The sequence below is a fragment of the Salvelinus fontinalis genome, chromosome 1 (genome assembly GCF_029448725.1).
Source record: "Salvelinus fontinalis isolate EN_2023a chromosome 1, ASM2944872v1, whole genome shotgun sequence".
NCBI lineage: Eukaryota > Metazoa > Chordata > Actinopteri > Salmoniformes > Salmonidae > Salvelinus > Salvelinus fontinalis.
In genome coordinates, this window is record NC_074665.1 from 32665354 (window position 1) to 32689958 (window position 24605).

The following is a 24605-nucleotide window of genomic DNA, read 5'->3' on the forward strand; positions in this document are numbered from 1 at the left end:
TTAAAGCAACATTTCAATTTACATGGGTAGTTCCTTGCCTTACTGTGTTGGCAACCAGTATATAAAAACAATAGGTACCTCGGGAGTTAGTGCTATATGGCCTATATACCACATCTAAGCACTCAAACTGCTGAAATAAGTCAGATTAACTGATAACTATAATAGCAGTGCATATTGTACTCTTTTGCTAAGTGCTTCTGAAATTCTACAGACTTTGTGGAGCACCAGAAAGATCAGCATACCCCAAATTCAGAAGTTGTGAGTTCAAATTTCAGTTTGGGTCATATTGAAAAGTCAATCGAAATCATATTGTCATTGATTAAAGATTTTTACACTATTTTAGCTGAACAGCGTACTTGGCTCATTGCTCTCTAGCGACTCTTTGTGGCAGGCCGGGTGTCTGCAGGCTGACTTCGGTCGTCAGTTGAACGCTGTTTCCTCCGACACATTGGTGCAGCTGGCTTCCGGGTTAAGCGAGCGGGTGTTAAGAAACGTGGCTTGGAGGGTCATGTTTCGCAGGACGCATGACTCAACCTTCGTCTCTCCCGAGCCTGTTGGGGAGTTGCAGCGATGAGACAAGATCGTAATCACGAAATTGGGGCGAAAAAGGGGGTAAGAATTACCACAAAATAATACAGGGGACCATGACACTGCTTCCCAAGAACATTCAGGGAACCATGACACAACCTCCCAAGAACGTCCTAAAATGTCCTTGGGGACGTCCCCGGGACAAACCGGGAACTATTCAATTCACATGTGAGTTCCAAATATCTCTAACGGTCCCCCCAGTGTGTTTTCTTATGTGCTGTTCCAAAATGAGATTGTTACACAGCAGGACTGCCCTAAAACCAAGACGCGCTCTCTGCTAATTATCTATAGGCTATGTTCAACTTGTCAATTTCCATGATTTTCTAACAACAGTTTGAATTGAGGTGTGTTCTGCCTCCTCATTAATTCACATAAAAGAAACCCATTTCACTGTGGCAGACAACTTACATTTTAGGCATGCTATGCTAATGTAGGATGAGGATTAGCTAGATGAGCCAGACAAATTTTTCTCTTCGATGACAGACCAAGTACTCCTACAGTGCTTCAGTCAGAACAGAACCTGCCTGAACTTTTCCTCCTGGCGCAGTTTCCGGTTGGCGCCCGTATTGCCTTCATTGTCGTTTTCCTTACTAATAATTACTGTGTGTGTTTCTATCAAAGTCCCTTATTACATTATCATAATACAGTTTCTGTATATTGTGTTGTCATTTCTACTGTAGCACAACATATTTATTTATGGAGCGTAATGTATTCCTTTATTACAGCGGACACACAAGGTACTGATTTCATAACCTTTATGGTGTTATACTCAATTGTGCTTATGTAGTAAAAAAATACTGTTAGTTATGTAAAACAATGCTAATGGCGTCAAAGCAGTATTAGCTTGTGTTGTATCCTATTGCCGCTTTCAAAACAACTGGGAACTCTGAAATCTCTGACTCCTGACTTCAGTACGTTCAAGACAACTAGGAACTCTGGAAAAAAAACTAGCTCCGACTAGGAAAAATCGTTTTGAACGGTCATCCAACTCGGAGATCCAAAAGGGAACTCAGGCCTCTGTCTAGAGCTCCAACTTTCCGTCCTGAAGATTGCGGACATCATGATTTGACCTTGCTTTTCTGAGTTCCCAGTTGTCCGGAAAGCATCATAAACACATTATTTGAAGCTGCTCTGGTCTTATCATGACCATTGCATTGGCCTGGGTATTAATTTGGCCTGCATAGCTCTGTCCTGCCCTACACCTTTGTGGAGCCCTTGTGGAGCTCTTCAATTATTATGTTGTTTTATTTCTATATCTTGATATTTAATTCTAATTAGCAATAATTCCTCTTTATTCTGTACTTTCAGAAACCACGTACACACACACACACACATTGAACATAACTTGCCAAGAGCATAACCGGAACTGGACACATTTCATGCAGAAGATTGAGGACAGCTTTTGTATGCTAGCAACATACTGTTTGGAGAGGGAGTAGGGAGGATGATAAGGGAGTGGGGAGGTGGGTGAGCTATTGTCAACAGAATTGCATAATGAAACTGTATTTGATTTATATGTGAACTGTATGTCCAATTACAAAAAACCTTCAGTAATCATCTAACTTGTTAGCTGGTGGTGAACTATGTGGCCATTTGAGGACAGCTGTGCCGATCAGATGGAAAAATATCTTCTTATACCACTTGGCGGTTTTCCGAGCACATACCACAAAGCTGTTTATCATGTCTGCCTTATCCACTGCCCTCATTTTGTAATTATAGCTAAGCACACACTCTCCCATCAGGTGGTCCACCCCTGTGGCTTTCTCTTCTCCTGTAGCTCCAAGGTTTAGCGATTGGTCTCCTCCACTATGTTTCCCACCAGCTCCTCTGTCAGAAAAAGTTTGGAGCCCTCTGCCTCCGAGGGAGATTGCAAGGGACTTTGCACTCCAGACTGGGACCTTCCAGCTACCGTAGATCTCTTATGCTTCATTGACACCAGCAATTACAGAGGGACCTGGGGGGGAGAGGGGGGGGGGGGGGCAGCTCCTCACTGTCACTGTCAGAATCTGATTCCTCACTGTCATACTCAGAATCATTTTCTGAATTTACAAAAAAAAATGAATTTTCACATTTGTGAGTTGTCTCCTTTTGATATACATTGCTAATGCTACATCTTAGCCCACTAGCTACATACATAAACAACAACACTGAATGGCTCCAAGTGAGTGTCAGGGGTGACGTGATTGGCTGCCAGTGTGGTGATACTGATGATGTTTCCACAGATGGTTTGTTTATGTTGTACCCTAGAAACGAATGTGACCCTGTAAAGACATTTGCTATTATAAGAACCTAAAATGTTGAGTAAAATACTTATAAAAGTAATATATTGGAAAATTCTGTTACTTAATTGTGAAAGCACTGTTTTCCTATTGAGATGTATTGCACTGGAAATTGTACACTGTCTCTTTAAAAAAGAACACAAAATTGAGAATTACATCATGCAAGAGGTCAGTCAGTTCCGTGATTGCTATCATAGAAGACCGACACTACTAAAACAAAAAGTTTAGTAATTGAACCAAGCCCCTCATATAAAGTTGCCAAAACGAAGTTGGACTGGAGTTGTCACTCATTTCAAGGGTGTTTCCGCCCGGTCTAAAACAAAAATCAAGACGTTAAAATGTTAAAATACCTACAAGAGAAGACTGGAGTGGGAAGAAATATATAGCTAGCTAGCAAGCATGATCCTGTGGTGGATTTGTTGCATGGAGGAGAGAGAAACTGACCAACCGTTAGTTGATGTACTCTTGTTTTCTAGCTGTGAACAAGCCAAGTAAAGGATAAAATGGAATCTGAAAGGGAAAATGTTGTAGTCGAAATTGAGAAGAAATTGCCTGCGTTGTCATTAAGTGAGCTGAAAGAAAATATGCGAGAATCTGAAACTAAAAGTTAGTGAGGACATTGCAAATGCATCTAATTTGTTGAGGAGAGGTATCATTCAGTACTTAGAGAGAGATGTATTTTTTATTTAACTAGACAAGTCAGTTAAGAACAAATTCTTATTTACAATGACGGCCTACCCCAGCCAAACTCTGATGACGCGATTGGCACTCCAAACCATTACCGGACGTGATACAGCCTGGACTGTAGTGCACTTGGACCTCTTGCACTGAGATGCAGTGCCTTAGACCGCTGCGCCACTCGGGAGATGAGGTTACTCAGGTGAAAGATCAGGGACTTGCAGTGCTTTTGGCAGTAAATTATCAGATTGACAGCTTGGGATACGTGGGTAATGTTGTTGAAGATGCATCAGTACATCAGGATTTGGGATCATGGGCAGCTGGTTGTGGTTGACACCCTATTGTGGGGGATGATAGTACTACTGCTACAGGCATTTCTTCTCACAAACCAGCCAGTCAAATTGAGTCAGATAATAAGCCAATACGAGTGCAGGTGTACACCCCACGTACAGAAAATAGTTCGGAATCAGTAGTCAGATTGGTGAAGTTGGCCAGAAGGATATATTGAACTTCAACAGTCTTCAGAGTCAGATTAAAAGATCTGAAAAAAGTCTATATTGAAGGTGAAACTGTTGAAGCTGTCATTCAGTCGATCGTTCCAGAGGTTAAACTGAAATGCTACCTAAAAAGCAGAACTGACTTGACACTGAACTCATTGAGACAAATACTGATAACTCATTGACCAGTGCAGTTCAAGAACCCAAAGAAACCCCTATTCAGTTCTTAGTGCATGCAATGGGCATCAGACAGAAAGTCTTCTTTGCATCAGACATAAAGTCTTCTTTGCATCAGAACGAGCTAAAGGTGGATTGCAGTACAACCCAGAATTGATCCAAACACAGTTCTTGCAGACAGCGATGACAGGTCTCCAAGATGACATCATATCTGCAGATCTCAAGCCTTGCTTACAGGATCCAAATGTGAAGGGCGAGACATTACTGGATAAGATGAATACTGTCTACAGTCTGGAGATGGAAAAGAAAATCAAGATGTTCGCCTTATTGAAGAGCAAAGAAGCTAAAGTAGTTGCAGTTCAGGAAGAGGAGAAAGACTACACAGAACAGGTCAGTGGTCTTAGGAAGGGGAATGGTCACGCACGTAAACTAAATACCCTGACTGAGAAGCTTAAAGCTGGAAACAAAGCCATCTGTGATCCTCTTCAATACCTCACCACAGAAGTAGCCAGCCTTTCTCATACCAATAGGACAAAGACAGGGAAGTACCCCCACCAGCCACGTACCAAAAATATACTCTGATAGTGGTGATGGTAAACGCAAACCAAGATGATGTCAACGGTGTAAGAGTCCAACCCTGATGGAAGAAATGGACACTGTTACAAATGTGTCAGTAATGAACACTTCGCTGTAGGCTGTCATAAACGAAGAGAGAATACTGAACTCAGCAAAAACAGAAACGTCCTCTCACTGTCAACAGCGTTTATTTTCAGCAAACTTAACATGTGTAAATATTTCTATGAACATAACAAGATTCAATAACTGAGACACATACTGAACAAGTTCCACAGCCATGTGACTAACATAAATGGAATAATGTGTCCCTGAACAAAGGGGGGGATCAATACCAAAAGTAACAGTCAGTATCTGGTGTGGCCACCAGCTGCATTAAGTACTGCAGTGAAGCTCCTCCTCATGGACTGCACCAGATTTGCCAGTTCTTGCTGTGAGATGTTAACCCACTATTCCACCAAGGCACCCGCAAGTTCCCGGTCATTTCTGGGGGGAATGGCCCTAGCGCTCGCCCTCCAATCCAACAGGTCCCAGACGTGCTCAATAGGATTGAGATCTGGGCTCTTCACTGGCCATGGCAGAACACTGACAATCCTGTCTTGCAGGAAATCCCGCACAGAAGGAGCAGTATGGCTGGTGGCATTGTCATGCTGGAGGGTCATGTCAGGATGAGCCTGCAGGAAGGGTACCACATGAGGGAGGAGGATGTCTTCCCTGTAACGCACAGCGTTGAGATTGCCTGCAATGACAACAAGCTCAGTCCGATGATGCTGTGACACACCGCCCCAGACCATGACGGACCCTCCACCTCCAAATCGATACCGCACCAGAGCAAAACCGCGACTCGCCAATGAAGAGCACTTTTTGCCAGTCCTGTCTGGTCCAGTGACGGTGGGTTTGTGCCCATAGGTGCCGTTGTTGCCGGTGATGTCTGGTGAGGACCCGCATTACAACAGGCCTACAAGCCAGTCCAGCCTCTCTCAGCCTATTGCGGACAGTCTGAGAACTGATGGAGGGATTGTGCATTCCTGGTGTAACTCTGGCAGCTGTTGTTGCCATCCTGTACCTGTCCCGCAGGTGTGATGTTCAGATGTACCAATCCTGTGCAGGTGTTGTAACACGTGGTCTGCCACTGCGAGGACGATCAGCTGTCGGTCCGCTGTCAGCTGTCAGCTGTCAGCTGTCCGTCTCCCTGTAGCGCTGTCTCACAGTATGGACATTGCAATTTTTTGCCCTGGCCACATCTGCAGTCCTCATGCCTCCTTGCAGCATGCCTAAGGCAAGTTTACGCAGATGAGCAGGGACCCTGGGCATCTTTCTTTTGGTGTTTTTCAGAGTCAGTAGAAAGGCCTCTTTAATGTCCTAAGTTTTCATAACTGGGACCTTAATTTCCTACCGTCTGTAAGCTGTTAGTGTCTTAATAACTTCTTATGGCTGCAATCCCGTTAACGGGATCGATATGACAACAGCCAGTGAAAGTGCAGGGCGACAAATTCAAACAACAGAAATCTTATAATTAAAATTCCTCAAACATCTTATACCGTTTTAAAGGTAATCTTGTTGTTAATCCCACCAAAGTGTCCGATTTCAAATAGGCTTTTCAGCGAAAGCACCACAAACGATTATGTTAGGTCACCGCAAAATCACAGAAAAACAGAGCTATTTTTCCAGCCAAAGAGAGGAGTCAGAAATAGAGATAAAGAAATAGAGATAAAATTAATCACTAACCTTTGATGATCTTCATCAGGTGACACTCATAGGACTTCATGTTACACAATACATATATATTTTGTTCGATGAAGTTAATATTTATATCCAAAAACCTCAGTTTACATTGGCGCCATGTTCAGAAATGCCTCCAAAATATCCGGAGAAATTGCAGAGAGCCACTTCAAATAACATAAATACTCATCATAAACTTTGATGAAAGATACATGTTTTACATAGAATTAAAGATACACTTGTTCTTAACTTTTACTGCCTCTGAAACCCGGATCCGGGATCCCCCCCCCCACCCCCCCCAGGGGCATCGCTTTTAAATATTTAAATAGTAGCATCTAAATATCATTAAATCACAAAAACCAAGACACCTAATGAAAGATACAGATCTTGTGAATCAAGTCACCATTTCAGATTTTTAAAATATTTTACAGGGAAGACAAAATATGTAAATCTATTAGCTAACCATGTTAGCAAAAGACACCCTTTTTCTTTGTCCACCATTTTTTCTCAACACCAGTAGCTATCACCAATTCGGCTAAACTAAGATATTGATAGCCACTAACCAAGAAAAAAGCTCATCAGATGACAGTCTGATAACATATTTATGGTATAGGATAGGTTTTGTTAGAAAAATGTGCATATTTCAGGTATAAATCATAGTTTGCCATTGCAGCCAGCATAGCCAGCATCACAAATCTCACCAAAGCTCCTAGAATTACTACAGACAGCAACGTGTATTACCAATTTACTCATCATAAAACATTTCTTAAAAATACACAGCACATAGCAATGGAAAGACACAGATCTTGTGAATTCAGACAACATTTCAGATTTTCTAAGTGTTTTACGGCGAAAACACAATGAATCGTTATATTAGCATACCACATATGCAAACGTTACCAGAGCATTGATTCTAGCCAAAGAGAGCGATAACTCAACATCGCCAAAATATATTAATATTTTCACTAACCTTCTCAGAATTCTTCAGATGACACTCCTGTAACATCATATTACACAATCCATATAGAGTTTGATCAAAAATGTGCATATTTAGCGGCACAAATCGTGCTTACACAATGGAAATAGTGTTCAACTACTCAAGCAATCTGTCCGGCGCCATTTTGAAAATACAAATATTTTTATCAAAAACTATTCATAAACTTGACTAAAAAAATACAGGTTGGACATGAAATGAAAGATGTATTAGTTATTAATGCAACCGCAGAGTTAGATTTTTAAAATTAACGTTACTAGACATACAGTGTGCGTTACAGCCAGACTAGTGACGCAATAACGGCGTCACTAATCACCATTATTGAGTTTACATTTTTCCACATAAAAACGGAATAACATCATAAATAGCTCTTACTTTTCGACGAGCTTCCATCAGAATCTTGCCATGGTGGTTCTTTGTCCAAAAGAATCGTTGCTTGGTTGTAAAACGTTGCATTCAACTTATGATATGGCAGCTAACACTAGCTAGCCGAAGCTATTTTGCCATAACGTGTCCAAATCCTCAAGGCGCAATACTGAGGAAATTCCGAAAAATAGCAATATACTCGCATAATCTGATATAACTCGGTTTAAAATAGCTTCGTTATGATGCTTCTAACACCTATGTCTAATTAAATTACAGATGGATACATCTAACGTTTAAAATTGAGCGTTTGAAAATGGCATCCTGAGGTCCCTCTCTGCGCAATGCTCAGCGTGGAAAGGAAGGCTCCTCTCGCTCCTTGGCCATTTATAACCTCTGAGAGCTACGCAGCAAGCCCATTCCACTTCTCATTGGTTACTGACATCCAGGGGAAGGCGGGTGCAGTTCATGTCGTTCCATAGAATATACAGAGACTTTCAAAACTGATCTGAAATCAGAGCTTCGCTCTCAGACCATCGCAGTACCTGTCATGGATTTCGCTGTAGAAAGAGTTCTGGGTCACCCACAGACAAAATTCCAACGGCTATAGAAACTAGAAAGTGTTTTCTATCCAATAGAATTAATAATATGCATATTGTACGATCAAGAATTGAGCACGAGGCAGTTTAATTTGGCGACACCCAGAAATAAAAAATGCTAATTGCGCCACCTATTGGCAAAAGGTTAATGCAACCGCTGTGTCAGATTTCAAAAAGCTTTACGGCAAAACACAATATTCAATCATCTGAAAACAGTGTTCAGCCACAAAAGCAATCCATACAGTTACCCGCCAAATTGTGCAGTCAACAAAACTCATAAAAAGCATTATAAATATTCACTTACCTTTGCTGATCTTCATCGGAATGCTCTCCCAGGACTCCCACAAGAAATGTTTGTTTTGTTCGGTAATGTCCATCATTTATGTCCAAATAGATATTTTTGTTAGCGTGTTTGGTAAACAAATCCAACGTCAGGAAGAGCGTTCACTAAAAGCTGACGAAATGTCCAAAAATTCCGTAACAGTCAGTAGAAACATGTCAAACGATGTATTGAATCAATCTTTAGAATGTTTTTAACATAAATCTTGAATAACGTTCCAACCGGGGAATTACATTGACTTCAGATGAACGATGGAACAGAGCTCCCTCTCATGTGAACGCGCATGGTTAGAGCATGGTCATATCTTGGCAGACCTGACTAATTCCCCTCTCATTCGCCCCCCCTTCACAGTAGAGGCATCAGACAAGGTTCTACAGACTGTTGACATCTAGAAAACTCATCTATTTCTCGCTGTGAATTCAATAGGATCTTGGTTGAAAATCGATCAGCCTCAGAATTCCCACTTCCTGTTTGGATTTTTTCTCAGGTTTTTGCCTGCCATATGATCTCTGTTATACTCACAGACATCATTCAAACAGTTTTAGAAACTTCAGAATGTTTTCTATCCAATATTAATAATAATATGCATATATTAGCAACTGGGACTGAGGAGCAGGCAGTTTACTATGGGTACCTCTGTGCACCTTTCATCCAAGCTACTCAATACTGCCCCTGCAGCCATAAGATGTTTTAACGACCGTTCCACAGGTGCATGTTCATTAATTGTTTATGGTTCATTGAACAAGCATGGGAACCAGTGTTTAAACCCTTTACAATGAAGATCTGTGAAGTTATTTGGATTTTTACAAATTATCTTTGAAAGACAGGGTCCTGAAAAAGGGATGTTTGTTTTTTTGCTGAGTTTACAAGCAAGATTGAGATTACTCTCAATAAAACATGTGCAGCTGAAACGCAGAGACAGTTGCCACTTTCAAGGAAGCAAGAGAGAGCTGCCAAGCTGTTAGGACAAATATGTCTAGTCCAGTGCTCTCTTGACAGAATCAACACCTTGTTGACAACAGTTGTCCCCGACGTGATTAGGCGGTTGTAGGCCTAGCTACTCCCTGTAGCGACAATGGTAGAAAGATAAACAAACCATCTGGCGACAAATCATCAGTAATGTTATCATAACACCGGCATGGGCATCTTGTATCAATATATCACTATCAGAAAATGGTTTGTGTGGATATTATTTATTTATTTATTGTTTTATTCTTGTTTTCAAGTTCTTGTGACAAATCATGCATTCCGATTCTTGCATAGATTGTAATGGATGCATATGATGTGTGTAAAATATTTTTTTTTAAGTTTGTATGGATTATGAGGAGGTAATGCTAAGTTATTTTCCGGCTGTGTGGAGCCATGTTTCTTGACATCCTTCAATGCGTTCTGGGTGGCACGTAAACGTCTGTCAGACCAAGGATGTTACAGCAAAACGAGGTGAAGGGATGGTTCACTCATCTTTCGAGTAAACTACCAGAAGTGAATGATGGTAGACGACACACCCACGTCACCTTTAACATGCATACTGCAAACAGACCAAACTCATCTGGTCACGTCTTTTTATCTTTGTTTGACACAGAAAAACAGACACGGTGGCTCGCACAAACTATCCACCGTGGGATTACTTTAGACTTTTAGAAAGTGTTTTGCTCAATTATTTCAATCACTTGTGAGCTCACCTGTGATGTGATGAATTGTAAATAGTAATTGCTATTAGCTAATTCATATTATGGTTTCTATCAGCTGAGAGTTGGCTACATATGACCACTTGTGTCAGCTCACTATTTACTCAGTTAGCGCTAGGACTAATGTAGCCTACATTTTCCGATGTGGATGACAATTATGCTATGCTGTTGCTACTGTGAATGTCTGAACATTACATCTAAATAATAAACTGCTCACATTGAGGACATAACCCTGTCAAGACTGAAAAATGTTCTATGAAGAAACAGCAGCCAGCTCAAAAGCTGCCTGTTGCGTCAATCGTAACTAGACGTTCTGATGAAGTGTTCTAATCACACCGGTTTGAGCATACGCTGCAGGGACCACTGTAGAATGATCACAACCCTGTGTTCGTACACGTTAAAGGACTAGACAAAACCTCCAGGGGACTATGACACATTGGCCCAAGAACATCCTAAAAACGTCCCCAGGTCATAAAGGTCCCCCATAGAATGTTTCCTTGGGACCATCATGTGACGTCCTAAGGACTAGTAAAATAAAGGTCCTGCTAACAGACTAAAAAAGTCCTGACGTGGACCTCAGTGACATACTGGGAACTAGACAAAGGTCCCCCAGAGAATGTTCCCTTGGGACAATCACACAACGTTCTTAGAACATTCTCAGAACTTCACATGAATAACATTGCGCCAAAACTCTTAGGAGACCTTGTAATGAATACTCAGGGAGAAAAGAGTGTAGATTCATGCGCAGAGAGCGGCAGATGTTAATTAAGCCTTCGCAGAAGGCAGGAATCGTGGTCACAGGCAGGCAACGGTCAAACAATTCATCACAACCATACAAACAGAAAGAACTGAACTGAGTAGGGAGCTGATGAGACCAGGTGAGAAACGAACATAGGCGAAATCAATGAACAAAAATGAAAGACAGGGCTACGTTCCAGAACACAAAGAAACAGGGCTACGTTCAAGAACACAAAGAAAAAGAACACAAGGTTGACTAAGAAAAGAAAAGCAGAACCTTACAGACCTAATGGGAATGTCGCCGAATGTCCTCAGGACGTCCCCAGTTTTCTGGGTAGACCCTTCAACATAAACACATCTTGTAGCTGCAAATCAATAAAATAAATCAGCTACAGTTCCTCCTCTCAACTCCAATCATGTTAACTACCCATGATGCTTTAATCACTTTTTAATCTCCCCCTCTTCCCCCCAGTGAAGACAATATTTACATAATCAATTATCATTCCAGCTGTCATCCCTCCATAGGGTGCAAGAGTCATGGGACATTTACAGCTGTTTCCAGAAGATCAACCACACTGGAGCGGAGAGAGGTTATTGGCACACAGGCCTATGTGGGACTAAAATGCTAATCAATTCAGTATGCTTGTGTGGCTGCCCAGAGCGTTACAAAGAACTATACTTCCACAATGTATTATTGAGGGAAGTATCCGCAGACTGGAATCTTTATAGAAATAACCTGGGGGGAGTGGGGAGTGGGACATCCTAAAAAATAGAAAAATAAAGAAAACAAATCTAAATTTAAAGAAAAAAAGAAATCAGTGTGTTTCTCTTTCCACCGATTTTACCTACTGTGTATGAAGGATTATACTGTATTATCAAGGATTCTACTGTACTGTCAGAGAGAGAGAGAGAGAGAGAGAGAGAGAGAGAGAGAGAGAGAGAGAGAGAGAGAGAGAGAGAGAGAGAGAGAGAGAGAGAGAGAAAGAGAGAAAGAGAGAAAGAGAGAAAGAGTGGGATATAGAGAAAGAAAGAGAGATGGTTGGGGGATAACAGAGAACAAGGAGATATACAGTTGAAGTCGGAAGATTGCATACACTTAGGTTGGAGTCATTAAAACTCGTTTTTAAACCACTCCACAAATTTCTTGTTAACAAACTATATTTTTTGGCAAGTCGGTTAGGACATTTACTTTGTGCATGACACAAGTAATTTTTCCAATAATTGTTTACAGACAGATATTTCACTTATAATTCACTGTATCACAATTCCAATGGGTCAGAAGTGTACATAAAGTAAGTTGACTGCCTTTAAACAGCTTGGAAAATCCAGAAAATGATGTCATGGCTTTAGAAGCTTCTGATAGGCTAATTGACATCATTTGAGTCAATTGGAGGTGTACCTGTGGATGCATTTCAAAGCTTCCCTTCGAACTCAGTGCCGCTTTGCTTGACATCATGGGAAAATCAAAAGAAAACAGCCAAGACCTCAGAAAATAAAGTGTAGACCTCCACAAGTCTGGTTCATCATTGGGATCAATTTCCAAATGCCTGAAGGTACCACGTTCATCTGTACAAACAATAGTACGCAAGTATAAACACCATGGGACCACACAGCTGTCATACCGCTCAGGAAGTAGACGCGTTCTGTCTCCTAGAGATTAACGTACTTTGATGCAAAAAGTGCATTTCAATCCCAGAACAACACCAAAGGACCTTGTGAAGATGCTGGAGGAAACAGGTACAAAAGTATCTATATCCACAGTAAAACGAGTCCTATTTTTCGATATAACCTGAAGGCCACTCAGCAAGGAAGAAGGCACTGCTCCAAAGCTGTGCCTCCAAAGCAAAACGTATTGTGGGAATCTTGTGGATGGCTACCTGAAACGTTTGACCCAAGGTAAACAATTTAAAGGCAATGCTACCAAATACTAATTGAGTGTATGTAAACTTCTGATCCACTGGGAATGTGATGAAATAAATAAAAGCTGAAATAAATCATTCTCTCTACTATTATTCTGACATTTCACATTCTTAAAATAAAGTGGTGATCCTAACTGACCTAAAACAGGGATTTTTTACTAGGATTAGATGTCATGAATTGTGAAAAACTGAGTTTAAATGTATTTGACTTAGGTGTATGTAAACTTCCGACTTCAACTGTAAGTGTTACAGACTGTTGGTTAACCAGCAGCAGGCCTGTCATTCCCGTAGAGAAGAGAAGCGCATGTCCTTATGGCAGACTGCTCTTCCATTATTTAACACGGCTACATTTTTACACCACCATAGAGCCCAGAGCTCCGAACTCACTGAAGCACACTGTGCCACACATAAATAGAGCACAAAGGAAACGGACATAAAGAGCCTCTCTTCGTAGCTGCCTAGCCAGCAATTTATGTGAATGTAGACAATCTTTATGAACATGGTAATGTCATGTGAGTGTAATTACTGTAGGGTACCATATATGCCTGATGCTTCTATACACACGTTTCTCTCTTCTCTCTTGGCAGGAACTAACGAACCATGTATGTGATAAAGTATGTAGAATGAACTCCTTGTGCATAACAGATATTGGAGTAAATCAAGGCAGATTGAACTGTCCAATTTATTCTCTACCACTTTTTCACAAGCACATGCAAGTGCACGCACAAATATGCACGCAGGCACACAAATTACAGAGGGGATTTCCTAGACTCTAGGGAATCCCCACTCTGTAATGTGTGCATGTGTGTGTGTGTGTGTTTGTGAAAAACTCAGAGAGAATAAATTGGACAGCTAGAGGTCATGGACACGCTCATGGTTTGTGTCATTCTTAAAAAATAAAAATGGGCTAAATAATATTCGAAATTTAGTTCATTTAATGTTCCAAGTGTAATTTGATTCCTGCAACAGTGGGGTTATATTCATCAGACAACAACAAGAAACTAAGACTATTGCATACTGTACAGACAGTGTTGTATTTGGTCTACTATTTCAAACTCTACAAACACTCAAATACATGAACACTGACAAGCTGAGACAAGAGTTGTACGGTACCTGCGAAAGCCACCTGTCAGAGCCAGTATAGCATCGGGTGCGATCCAGTGAACTGTCTCTTCGATGATGCATCCAAGAGCTTTGGCCTCGGCTTTACTGACAGCCTTGGAGATGTCACTGTAATATAGGAAACCTGAAGGGAAAATGTCAAAATCGGTCTGTCTGAAGTGGGCAATAGCTGCAGTAGAATTGTGGAGGATGTGCAGTATAGTAATTTACCTGTAATTTTGGAAATATTCAAAAATGTTGTGGATTTTCATAACATGTCAAATATATAATAAAATAACAATAAATATGAACTAGAATCACAAAGCTGTTAAATATTCTCCTGAGTATAACCTATCAACTTAGTGAATGCTTTTGCTGTTTAATATGAAGATTTCAACATGGAATATATTTGATGTTTTAAACATTTATCATTAAACTTATCATGCTGCATGACATACTCATGTGTAATTTAAATGTTTCATACATGGGGAATGCATTTAACACTGCACACCTAAGTGCTAAAGCTCTCTAAGCCCTAAAAAAACTATTAAGAGTGAGAATATAACCTAATTGATGTTCAAGGACTACAGGTATCACTCTAAATTCATGTGACAATAAGAAATATGCTATTTTCTCGCACCTGACTTGCCCTCCACTTCTGTACTCGCCTCGGCTTTCCTCTCTACTTTTCTCCTCCACTCTTCCGAGTTGACAATCATGGATGTTTCAAAATATATACAGTATATATATAACATGTATATACAGTATATATATAACATGTATATACAGTATATATATATAACATATTTAAATATAACATATAGTGTATGTTTCAGAATAATATAAGAACTTTGTACTCTTGCTTAGAAAAAAAGGTTCACGATTTGGGTTACTCTTTCACAAAAAACTACTCAAAAGCGACAGAGAATGCTAAAACTCTAACTTCAGCTTAGTTTACTGGAAATGTCACCCTCTTCCAAAAAACGTATCTGAGTGGAAATTGAATCGAATAAAACATTATTATCCATTATAGAACAGATAATACAATAGTGGTTTATGAAGACGTCGCCAAGCCAATGATAAAATAACAAAGGTACCCTTTGTACCTTCAATTAATAGCCCGGGTGTTTATTTGCTTAAATCACTGAACACTATTAGAGGCAGGCTTCTATTTGAGCCAGAGATCTATTTACATAATGCACACAGCTTTTTCTCATTTGCATAGTTAATTGTTTAATTCCAGCATTCACTTCCAGCACTTTAATCAAGTTCTTAATTTCCTGCGCTAATGTGTTATTATTTACACACTGTGCCACGTTTCTTTGTCTTAGTACCAATGTTCCCTAAAAAGAAATGCCACTAAGCACCTTCCAAAGCCTACTGAGCGCAAACTTGAACGTTATGAAAATTCTGTGCAACTTCAAGTGTGCGTTTACTGTGAACACAGGCTGAATTCGCTTTAAGTTGCAGTTTCAGACAGTGGTCAAGTACGCTACTGTGGCTATTTGATCAGAGTGGCTATTTGACCAGAGTGTTCTACCATCAAAAACAATGGAGAAAATGCATCCCAGAACATTTTAACATTCTATCATTCAGCCTACAGTAGCAGCCAACGTGTGGTGTTCAATGTAGGCCTACATCCCATGACACTTTTGAAAAGAACATGCAAGGCTCGACATTATCCTGTTTATTCACTTGTTCTTCAGACAAGGAGGTGACTGAAAATGTTGTGTTGTTTGATGCAAGAAAGCACTTTACAAAATAAAATGCATTATTATTCCCAAACCATTATTACAGAGGATCAGACAATGTATGCTACAGTACCCTCTGCCTACTCGCTACCTAGCTCCCCATGAGGTCTCAGCTTCACCCTGTGAAGTGCTAATTGTCCCCGGGTCCACTGCTGTGTTAAAGAACCTACTCTAGGACATTACATTAACAGAATTAGGGACTGTTTTCAAAAAGTGTATCAGATTAGTACAGTAGTACTGATCTAGGATCCTCTCTGTTCATATAACAGTATTCATTATGACCTAAAAGGCAAAACTGATCCTAGATCAACACTCCTACTCTGAGACTTTTTGTGAATACAATCCCAGGGATAGAGATACCAGCAGAGTTCATTATAATAATACTTTCTGCAGTTTGGTCAATATGAAAAGTAAGATCATTGAGTGCAGCTGGATATGTATGTTGTAATATCAAAAGAAAGAGAAGTAGTTGTGTGCCACTCCTGTTTATACCAGCTCTCTGCATCCTGTTCAACTGGATGTTGGGCTCGGTCAAAATCTCCTTGAGTGAGCGCAGCCCTCTGCGGTACCACTTCTCAGCTGTTTTGGGTCCAACCCCGAACACACTGGTGAACAGCTGGCAGGGAAGGACAGATGTACTCAAGAGAACATATTATCAGATTGGACCTCTTTGGGAGGCGGAATTACTGGTACTTGTACTATTTAAATACTTGCTGGCAGCATTTTTATGGTGTATACAATGATCATTTGGTGGAAATGTACAGGAAATAAAAGCTATGGTATTTCTATGACTTCAAAAGAATTTTAAAATAAGTTCCTTTTGAGCAACTTACCTTAAGTGCTTGATATCGTTCATCACCCCGTATCTCTTCAACTTTGAAAGAGCGGCCAAATGTAAGGATCTCCTGTGGAAAATCAAGTAGACTATATTAATATATTGATTTTACCTGCCAAACTGCTGGTAAGTTCTAAGTAATTTCTCTAAAAACAGTTATATAGCTTGAATATTTGTTTTTCATTTTAGAACAGATTATACTTAAATCAAGTACCCCTTTGATGCTCATGTCCATTCCTATTCTATAAATGATATCTTTGGTTTGGTTAAGCATCGGATTAATTCCACAATAGCTGTAATGAAAAGCTCAGGGTGTTATTTTACACAGCTCCAAATGTTTGTTTTGAACAGGCTTTGTTGCCGAGCCTAATAGTGTTCATCTCTCTGGGGAGCACAACTCATTTGCTGGTCACATTTTAAGTGTCTCCATATTACATTTATCAAAGGGTGTAGTAAAGGGATCATCAACTAGATTCATCCGATTCGGGATGCTTTTTTCTTGAGCGTATGTTCAGGGGGCCAGAACATAATTACAGATGATTACAGAAAAGCAAATTTACCGCAATAAGATAGAAAACAGATAGTTGAATATTTGACTGAAACATCGTTATTTTAAACCTGGCTTACACTTGCAAATGATCACATACTGTATATCTCTCTATTATGCGTGGGAATACTTTGGAACAGATTTCCAAAATTAAAATCATTTTATGACCAACATTTAAAAAGAATGATAAAAAAAAGTATCATTATTTTTTGCTCAGAAAATGTGGGGGTCTTAATGAATACGATTATATGAACAGAGAGGATCCTAGATCAGTACTACTGTACTAATCTGATACACTGTTGGGGGACCCTGGTGTAGGATTAACACTCCAAACAACATCACAATTATATAATAGAACCATAATTGGTCATCTCAGAGGACACAACTCTTGGTGAAGCGTTTACAAGTTTGAGGTTAATATTGTAACAATGAACAGCAGCTAAGACCTGAAAGTAGAATATACTTTTCTGCCTAAAGTTCACTGCTCAATGCTGGTAATCAACCCTCAAGCCAAGGCCAACGCTCCTCAAACTCAGGGATATTGCTCTGACACATGTTCTCATTGGGGTGCACACACACACACACATTGTTCAGCACTACCACTGCCTCAGTGCTCACTACTAGCTACTACTAAGTTAGTTTTTAGCTTTTTCCTCTCTGATGTTCACTCAACAATACTCGACTCAGTGGTTGCTTACTGGGTTCACTCTAATGTGAGTGCTTACTGGGTTCACTCTTTTAGTTTCACTTTGTTTTGTATCATGTCACTGGTTTAGTTGTTTTGATTGTGTTCTGTAAGGAGCCACTATGAGAAGTAGGATAGGTAATGACGGACTCTCAGCGAACACCTATATCAGGCAAAATGACAGTATGAGTGGAAATCTCAAGACAGTTTCCTTTTACTTAACATAAAGAATTATCATCCTTTTGGATAAAGACTGTGTGCTGAGCTTTGAGAGATTAGCTGTCAGTGCTCTCTCTCTTCTTTCTCGCCATGCATTTCGTATTGAGACGTTGCCTGAATTTCAGACCTGCATGGATTTGCCCATAGATCTCACCCAGCTGTGGCTTAGCATTCAATTCAAATAGGCATTCTCTGACACTCTACAGCCTGCAATGATTTCTGCCCTGAGGATGTTTGTGAACGTGTGTTTAGGGAGGGTGGGGTGGATTGACCCGATGTGACAGGACAGTCTTCTCAAAAGTGTGTGTGTGTGTGTGTGTGTGTATTTATGCGACTGCGTGTGTGACTGCACATATGTTACATGGACTGCAGCTGAAGTCTGAAATGTGTATGTATGTGCATGCACAAGTGTATATGGGTGATTCTACAGAAGTGGTACAAATTTTATTCCCACCATAAAAAAATTACATTCATTTACATCATGATACTACTGTATGTTCTAATTAAATTCAAGGCAATAACAAACATACTTGTAACGATCTTTTTCATCTGAAGAACAAGAAAGATCGGACCAAAATGCAGCGTGGTACGTGTCCATGTTAAATTTATTATAACTGAACACTAAATACAAAATAACAAAAGTGGAACAACGAAAATCGAAACAGTCCTGAAAGGTGACAACACAAAACAGGGAACAACTACCCACGAACACCAGGTGGTAAAAGGCTACCTAAGTATGGTTCTCAATCAGAGACAACGATAGACAGCTGCCTCTGATTGGGAACCATACCAGGCCAAACACATAGAAATACAAAACGCCCACCCCAACTCACGCCCTGACCAAACCAAAATAGAGACATAAAAAAGGAACTAAGGTCAGGACCTGACAACACTATAAAATTAATATAGTATAAAGTCTTTGTTTATACACCTATTTCAATTTTACCTTTATTTAACTAGGCAAGTCAGTTAAAAGAACAAATTCTTATTTTCAATGATGGCCTAAGAACAGTGGGTTAACTGACTTGTTCAGGGGCAGAATGACAGATTTTTACCTTGTCAGCTCGAGGATTCGATCTAGCAACCTTTTGGTTACTAGTCCAACGCTCTAACCACTAGGCTACTTTCCAGGGGGTGGCTATCCCAAACCTGACTCCTAAACTGCATGTTTGAAAAGAAAGCTATAAAAAAAATGTGTATAACTAACACTATTATTTTAATAGAACATATTGAGTGGTTGTATTATTACATTGATATATACTGATATAATTAGTAGTTTTGTCTATTTATAAACATCTTTCTGAGGGAACCTCCGGTCAGGCAATTGAAGAAGACACATTTAAGAGAGGCTCCCAATTAAACTTTTCATATTAACATTTAACATGCCAAATCTAGTTTTCCAATTGATATATTGTTTGGTTGTTTTCTTCAAAGCACTTTTTGTTGTGCCATGGTCAAAACCCCCCTGAAGAGAACTGCTATGTCCAACGCATTCACGAAGGCCAACTCAAGTGTTTGAGCACTGAAAATGGCTGCCACGGCCAGCCCTGCTGCTGCAGAGACATTGTCTATGACCACATCTGTAGCTGAGCTAGCTAAAGAGCAAAGTAGCCTAAAAGAGGATATGGCTGTTCACATCAGCACCTTGCTGGCACCTCTCCAAACTTCCATTGATGGCTTTTGAGAAACAGTCAACACTTTTGGGCAATGTCTCACTACAATGGAAGGTTCCACCACCGACAACACTGAGCGGATTGTCGAACTGGAGAAGACTGTCACCCGTCTGCAAAGAGACAACACAGTTCTGCTATCAAAGGTAGATTCGTTAGAAGTGATATGCAGTGATGTCTTTGACAAGCCGCCAGACCTCGTGTCATGCCCTGATCTGTTTCACCTGTCCTTGTGCTAGTCTCCACCCCCTCAAGGTGTCGCCCATCTTCCCCACTTATCCTCTGGGTAGTTATACCTGTGTTTTCTGTCTGTCTGTGCCAGTTTGTCTTGTTTGTTCAAGTCAACCAGTGTGTTGTCTCAGCTCCTGTTTTTCGCCAGTCTCTCTTTTTCCTCGTCCTCCTGGTTTTTTACCCTTGCCTGTCCTGACCCTGTACCCGCCCGCCTGACCACTCTGTCTGTCCCTGACCCTGCCTGCCATCCTGTACCTTTGCTCCACTTCTGGATATCGACCCCTGCCTGCCTTGGCCCCAAATCCAACCCAATGTAGCGGCCTAGGGGATCATTGCTCGCCTTTATCCCTACGAAGACAAGGAATGTGCCATGCGCTGGGCGAGAGAGCATCAACAAAAATTCAGTGGGCAAGATATACCTTTCTACCTGGACAGGAGTGCCAAACTCGTGAAGGTCATCAAAGCCTGTCTCTACAAAAAGGGGATCAAGTTTCAGCTCTATCTTCAGGTCTTTTATGAGGGAGAGACCCTTACCTTTGACAGACTGGACGAAGCTAAAGCAATCTATGCCCGGCGCTTGGAGTAAAGTTGATTGAGGAATGCTAACAGCCTGGCTGGCCAACCATGGCAGACGAATTAGCTAACGTTACTTTGCTAGCATTTACTGTCTGGCTAGCCACTCACTGACTGTCTCCTAGCTGGCTAGCTAGCTAGCATGACACTGACATTTGCATTGAAGCAATGTTATTATTTCATTCCAGGAGCACCCAAGGACATGTTCTTTTCTTTAGCTTTATGTAACTGGCTAGATGAGATTTCAGACATCAACATACGTCACATTCTCACTTGCTGGCTAACTGGCTAACTACCGAGATGTGGCTAGCTAGCTGGTTTTGGACATTGGAAATTTGACTGGCTTGCTAGCATGGCTAGATGGATGGCTAGCTGCACACAATAACCAGAATACTTAATCATTAAAATGACTATTTAAATACGGCTGGGGACTTATACCACTTCATCATTTCAAGCTGCTAGCTGGCTTCATTATTGTTGGATATTTGGGAAACTAACTAGTTAGCTACACCTGGAATCAAATGACTGATTTCCTGTGTCCATGTAAGTATCTTAGCTGGCGTTAGCAACATAATGTTTTCTGTATGAGCTTGAGCTCTCTAAAGACGACTTAATCCTATAATCTCAGGGTTGACTTTGGGGTGATTTCATAAGCTTTCATGCTTTTGAATGTTTAATTCAGTGGGTGTTTAGATACAGTATGTATTGTAGCTCAAATCTATTCAAATGTTATTTGTCACATGCTTTGTAAACTAACAGTGAAACACTTACTTATGGATCCTTCCCAACAACAACTTGGCTATATGTAGCCTTTATTTAACTAGACAAGTCAGTTAAGAACACATTCTTAATTACAATGACGGCCTACCCCTGCCAAACCCGGACGACACTGGGCCAATTGTGCGCCGCCCTATGGGACTCAAATCAAAGTATATTTGTCACGTGCGCCGAACACAACAACCTTACAGTGAAATGCTTACTTACACTCTCTAATCATGGCCAGTTGTGATACAGCCTGGATTCAAACCAGGGTGTCTGTAGTGACACCTCTAGCATTGAGATGCAGTGCCTTAGCCCGCTGCGCCACTCGGGAGCAGCGGGATACCTGTACCGAGTCGATGTGTAGGGGTATGAGGTAATTGACGTAGACATGTACATATAGGTGTACATATAGATAAAGTGACTAAGCAACAGGATAAATAGTATAAGCATTTATGATGAGTCAAAAGAGTTGCAAAAAAAAGATCAATGCAGATAGTTCGCGTAGCTACTTGGCTTGTGGGTAGAAGCTGTTAAGAGTCCTGTTGGTTCCAGACTAGGTGCATCGGTACCGCTTACCAACAGTCTATGACACGGGTGGCTGGAGTCTTTGACCATTTTTAGCGCCTTCCTCTGACAATGCCTCGTATAGAGGTCCTGGATGGCAGGGAGCTTGGCCCAAGTGATGTACTGGGCCGTACGCAGTACCCTCTGTAGCGCCATGCGGTCAGATGCCAAGTATTTGCCATACCAAGCGGTGATGCAGCCGGTTAAGATGCTCTCAATGGTGCAGCTGTAGAACCTTTTGAGGATCTGAGGGCCCGTGCCAAATCTTTGCAGCCTCCTGATGGGAAAGAGGTGATGTCGTGCTTTCTTCACAACTGTGTTGGTGTGTGTGGACCATGTTACTTCCTTAGTAGGGGTGTAACGGTTCACCAAACCCACAGTTCAGTACATATTGTGGTTTTGGGTACACTGTTCGGTTCAGTTTCGGTACAGCAGGAAATTGAAGAAAATACAAAGTGTTGGTATTCCTGATTCGGTAAATGATCATGAGTCATATAATGACTTTTTGAGTGCACAATCAGGAATACCAACACTTTGTATTTTCCTAAATGAAAACACACAATTACTCATCAACGACAACATTAAAATGAAGTGCAATATGCGTGTGAAATCAATATGAAAACATGGCTCAGATATTGTATGCTATGCTGTAATGTTTTCTTACAAAGAGAAAAATATACGCACTTGTGTGACTCTCATAAAAGGGGTGTGTATGTAACACATACTTCTCATTTCCCACTCTGGAGTAATGTGATTGGCTGTCACTGTTAAGTAGCTCTCTGTAGCCCTGGTGGGCCATCCATCTGTAGTAAGCGCAACACAGGGTGCATTGGCCAATTCATTGACAACTTTAGCTTTAGTTTGCTTATGGGTACTAACCTGTTTGCTGAAATGGGTGTAAGGGAGAAGTTCGTAACTTCCCTCGAACACTTTCACGAGGTGCTGAAACCCCCTATTCTTCTCAAACACTGATAATGGGCACATATCCACGGCTATAAACATACCTATTGCTCTTGTAATTTATTTGGCCCATTCAGAATCAGCTGCGAAGGGATGCTTGAATGCAGAGGGGAGACAAAGTTGTGTTGTTGTTTTTTTGCGTTTCTGTCTTGCTCCGGTAGTAGGAATACTGGGGTGATGTCTGAGTAAATGTGTCAACATGTTTGAGGTTGAGCAGTGGTAACATGTTCTCTCTGTCCATCACGGTTGTAATCTACTGGGAAACCAAAATGTTCCCAAACTGGAGATTTAACGATGATGGAGAATCCTCCTGGTTTATCGACCCCATCACTCGTAAACAACTAGTTTCCGGCTGCTCCTCACAAAAAGACAGTTAGAAATGCAGCAATTAATATATACTTTTTGATTACAACATGCACATAGGCTCTAGTTGTTTTCAGTGGTGCAAAGTACTTAAGTAAAAATACTTTAAAGTACTACTTAAGTAGTTTTTTGGGTATCTGTACTTTACTATACATACTTTTACTTTTACTTCACTACATTCCTAAAGAAAATAATGTACTTTTTACTCCATACATTTTCCCTGACACTCAAAAGTACTCATTACATTTTGACAGGAAAATGGTCCAATTCATATACTTATCAAGAGAACATCCATGGTAATCCCTACTGCTTCTGATCTGGCAGATTCATTATACACAGATGCTTCGTTTGAAAATGATGTTATCTGTTGGAGTGTACCCCTGGCTATCAGTCAATAAAAAATGTAAAAATGTGTTCTGTCTGGTTTGCTTAATATAAGGAATTTGAATTGATTTATACTTTTACTGATGTGGACTGCAATAGCGATTGTGTTATCTGTGGATCTGTTGGGGTGGTATGTGAAATGGAGTGGGTCCAGGGTGTCTGGGATGATGGTATTGATGTGAACCATGACTTTCAAAGCATTTCATGGCTAAAGATGTGAGTGCTACTTGGCGATAGTCATTTAGACAGGTTACATAGGCGTTCTTGGGCAAAGGGACTATGGCGGTCTGCTTGAAACATGTAGGTATTATAAACTGGGTCAGGGAGAGGTTGGAAATGTCCGTGAAGACACTTGTCAGCTGGTAAGCACATGGTCTGAGTGCACGCCCTGGTAATCCGTCTGAATGTTAACCTGTTTAAAGTTCTTACTCACATCGGCTACGGAGAGTGAGCCGGCGTAGGAGGATTCGATCTTAGTCCTGTATTGACACTTTGACGTGGATTGTAGGTGGTTGTAGTGGGATTTCTTATAAGCATCTGGATTTGTGTCCCGCTCCTTGAGGTGGCAGCTCTAGCCTTTTGCTCAGTGCAGATGTTTCCTGTAATCCATGGCTTCTGGTTGGGATATGTACGCACGGTTACTGTGGGAACAACTTTTTAATGTAGCTGGTGACAGATGTGGTAAACTACTCAATGTTATTGGATCAATCCCAGAACATATTCCAGTCTGTGCTAGCGAAACAGTTCTTAAGGCTGGGACAATACCAGTATCGCAATCCTCATTAGTATCGTAACTACGTTTCCA

The 24605-nt window shown here is 40.8% G+C and overlaps 1 protein-coding gene across 1 annotated transcript in view; it reads right to left on the reverse strand.

Moving 5' to 3' along the window:
* The window catches only part of LOC129853179 (DNA nucleotidylexotransferase), a 157767-nt gene that overhangs the window by 97266 nt on the left and 35896 nt on the right, over nucleotides 1-24605 (reverse strand). The window contains exons 5-7 of the mRNA XM_055918934.1: nucleotides 16841-16912; nucleotides 16500-16623; nucleotides 14269-14401 (exon numbers count right to left, since the gene is read on the reverse strand). Of these exons, the coding sequence (XP_055774909.1) occupies nucleotides 14269-14401; nucleotides 16500-16623; nucleotides 16841-16912 (329 nt within the window). The remainder of the gene's footprint in view (nucleotides 1-14268; nucleotides 14402-16499; nucleotides 16624-16840; nucleotides 16913-24605) is intronic.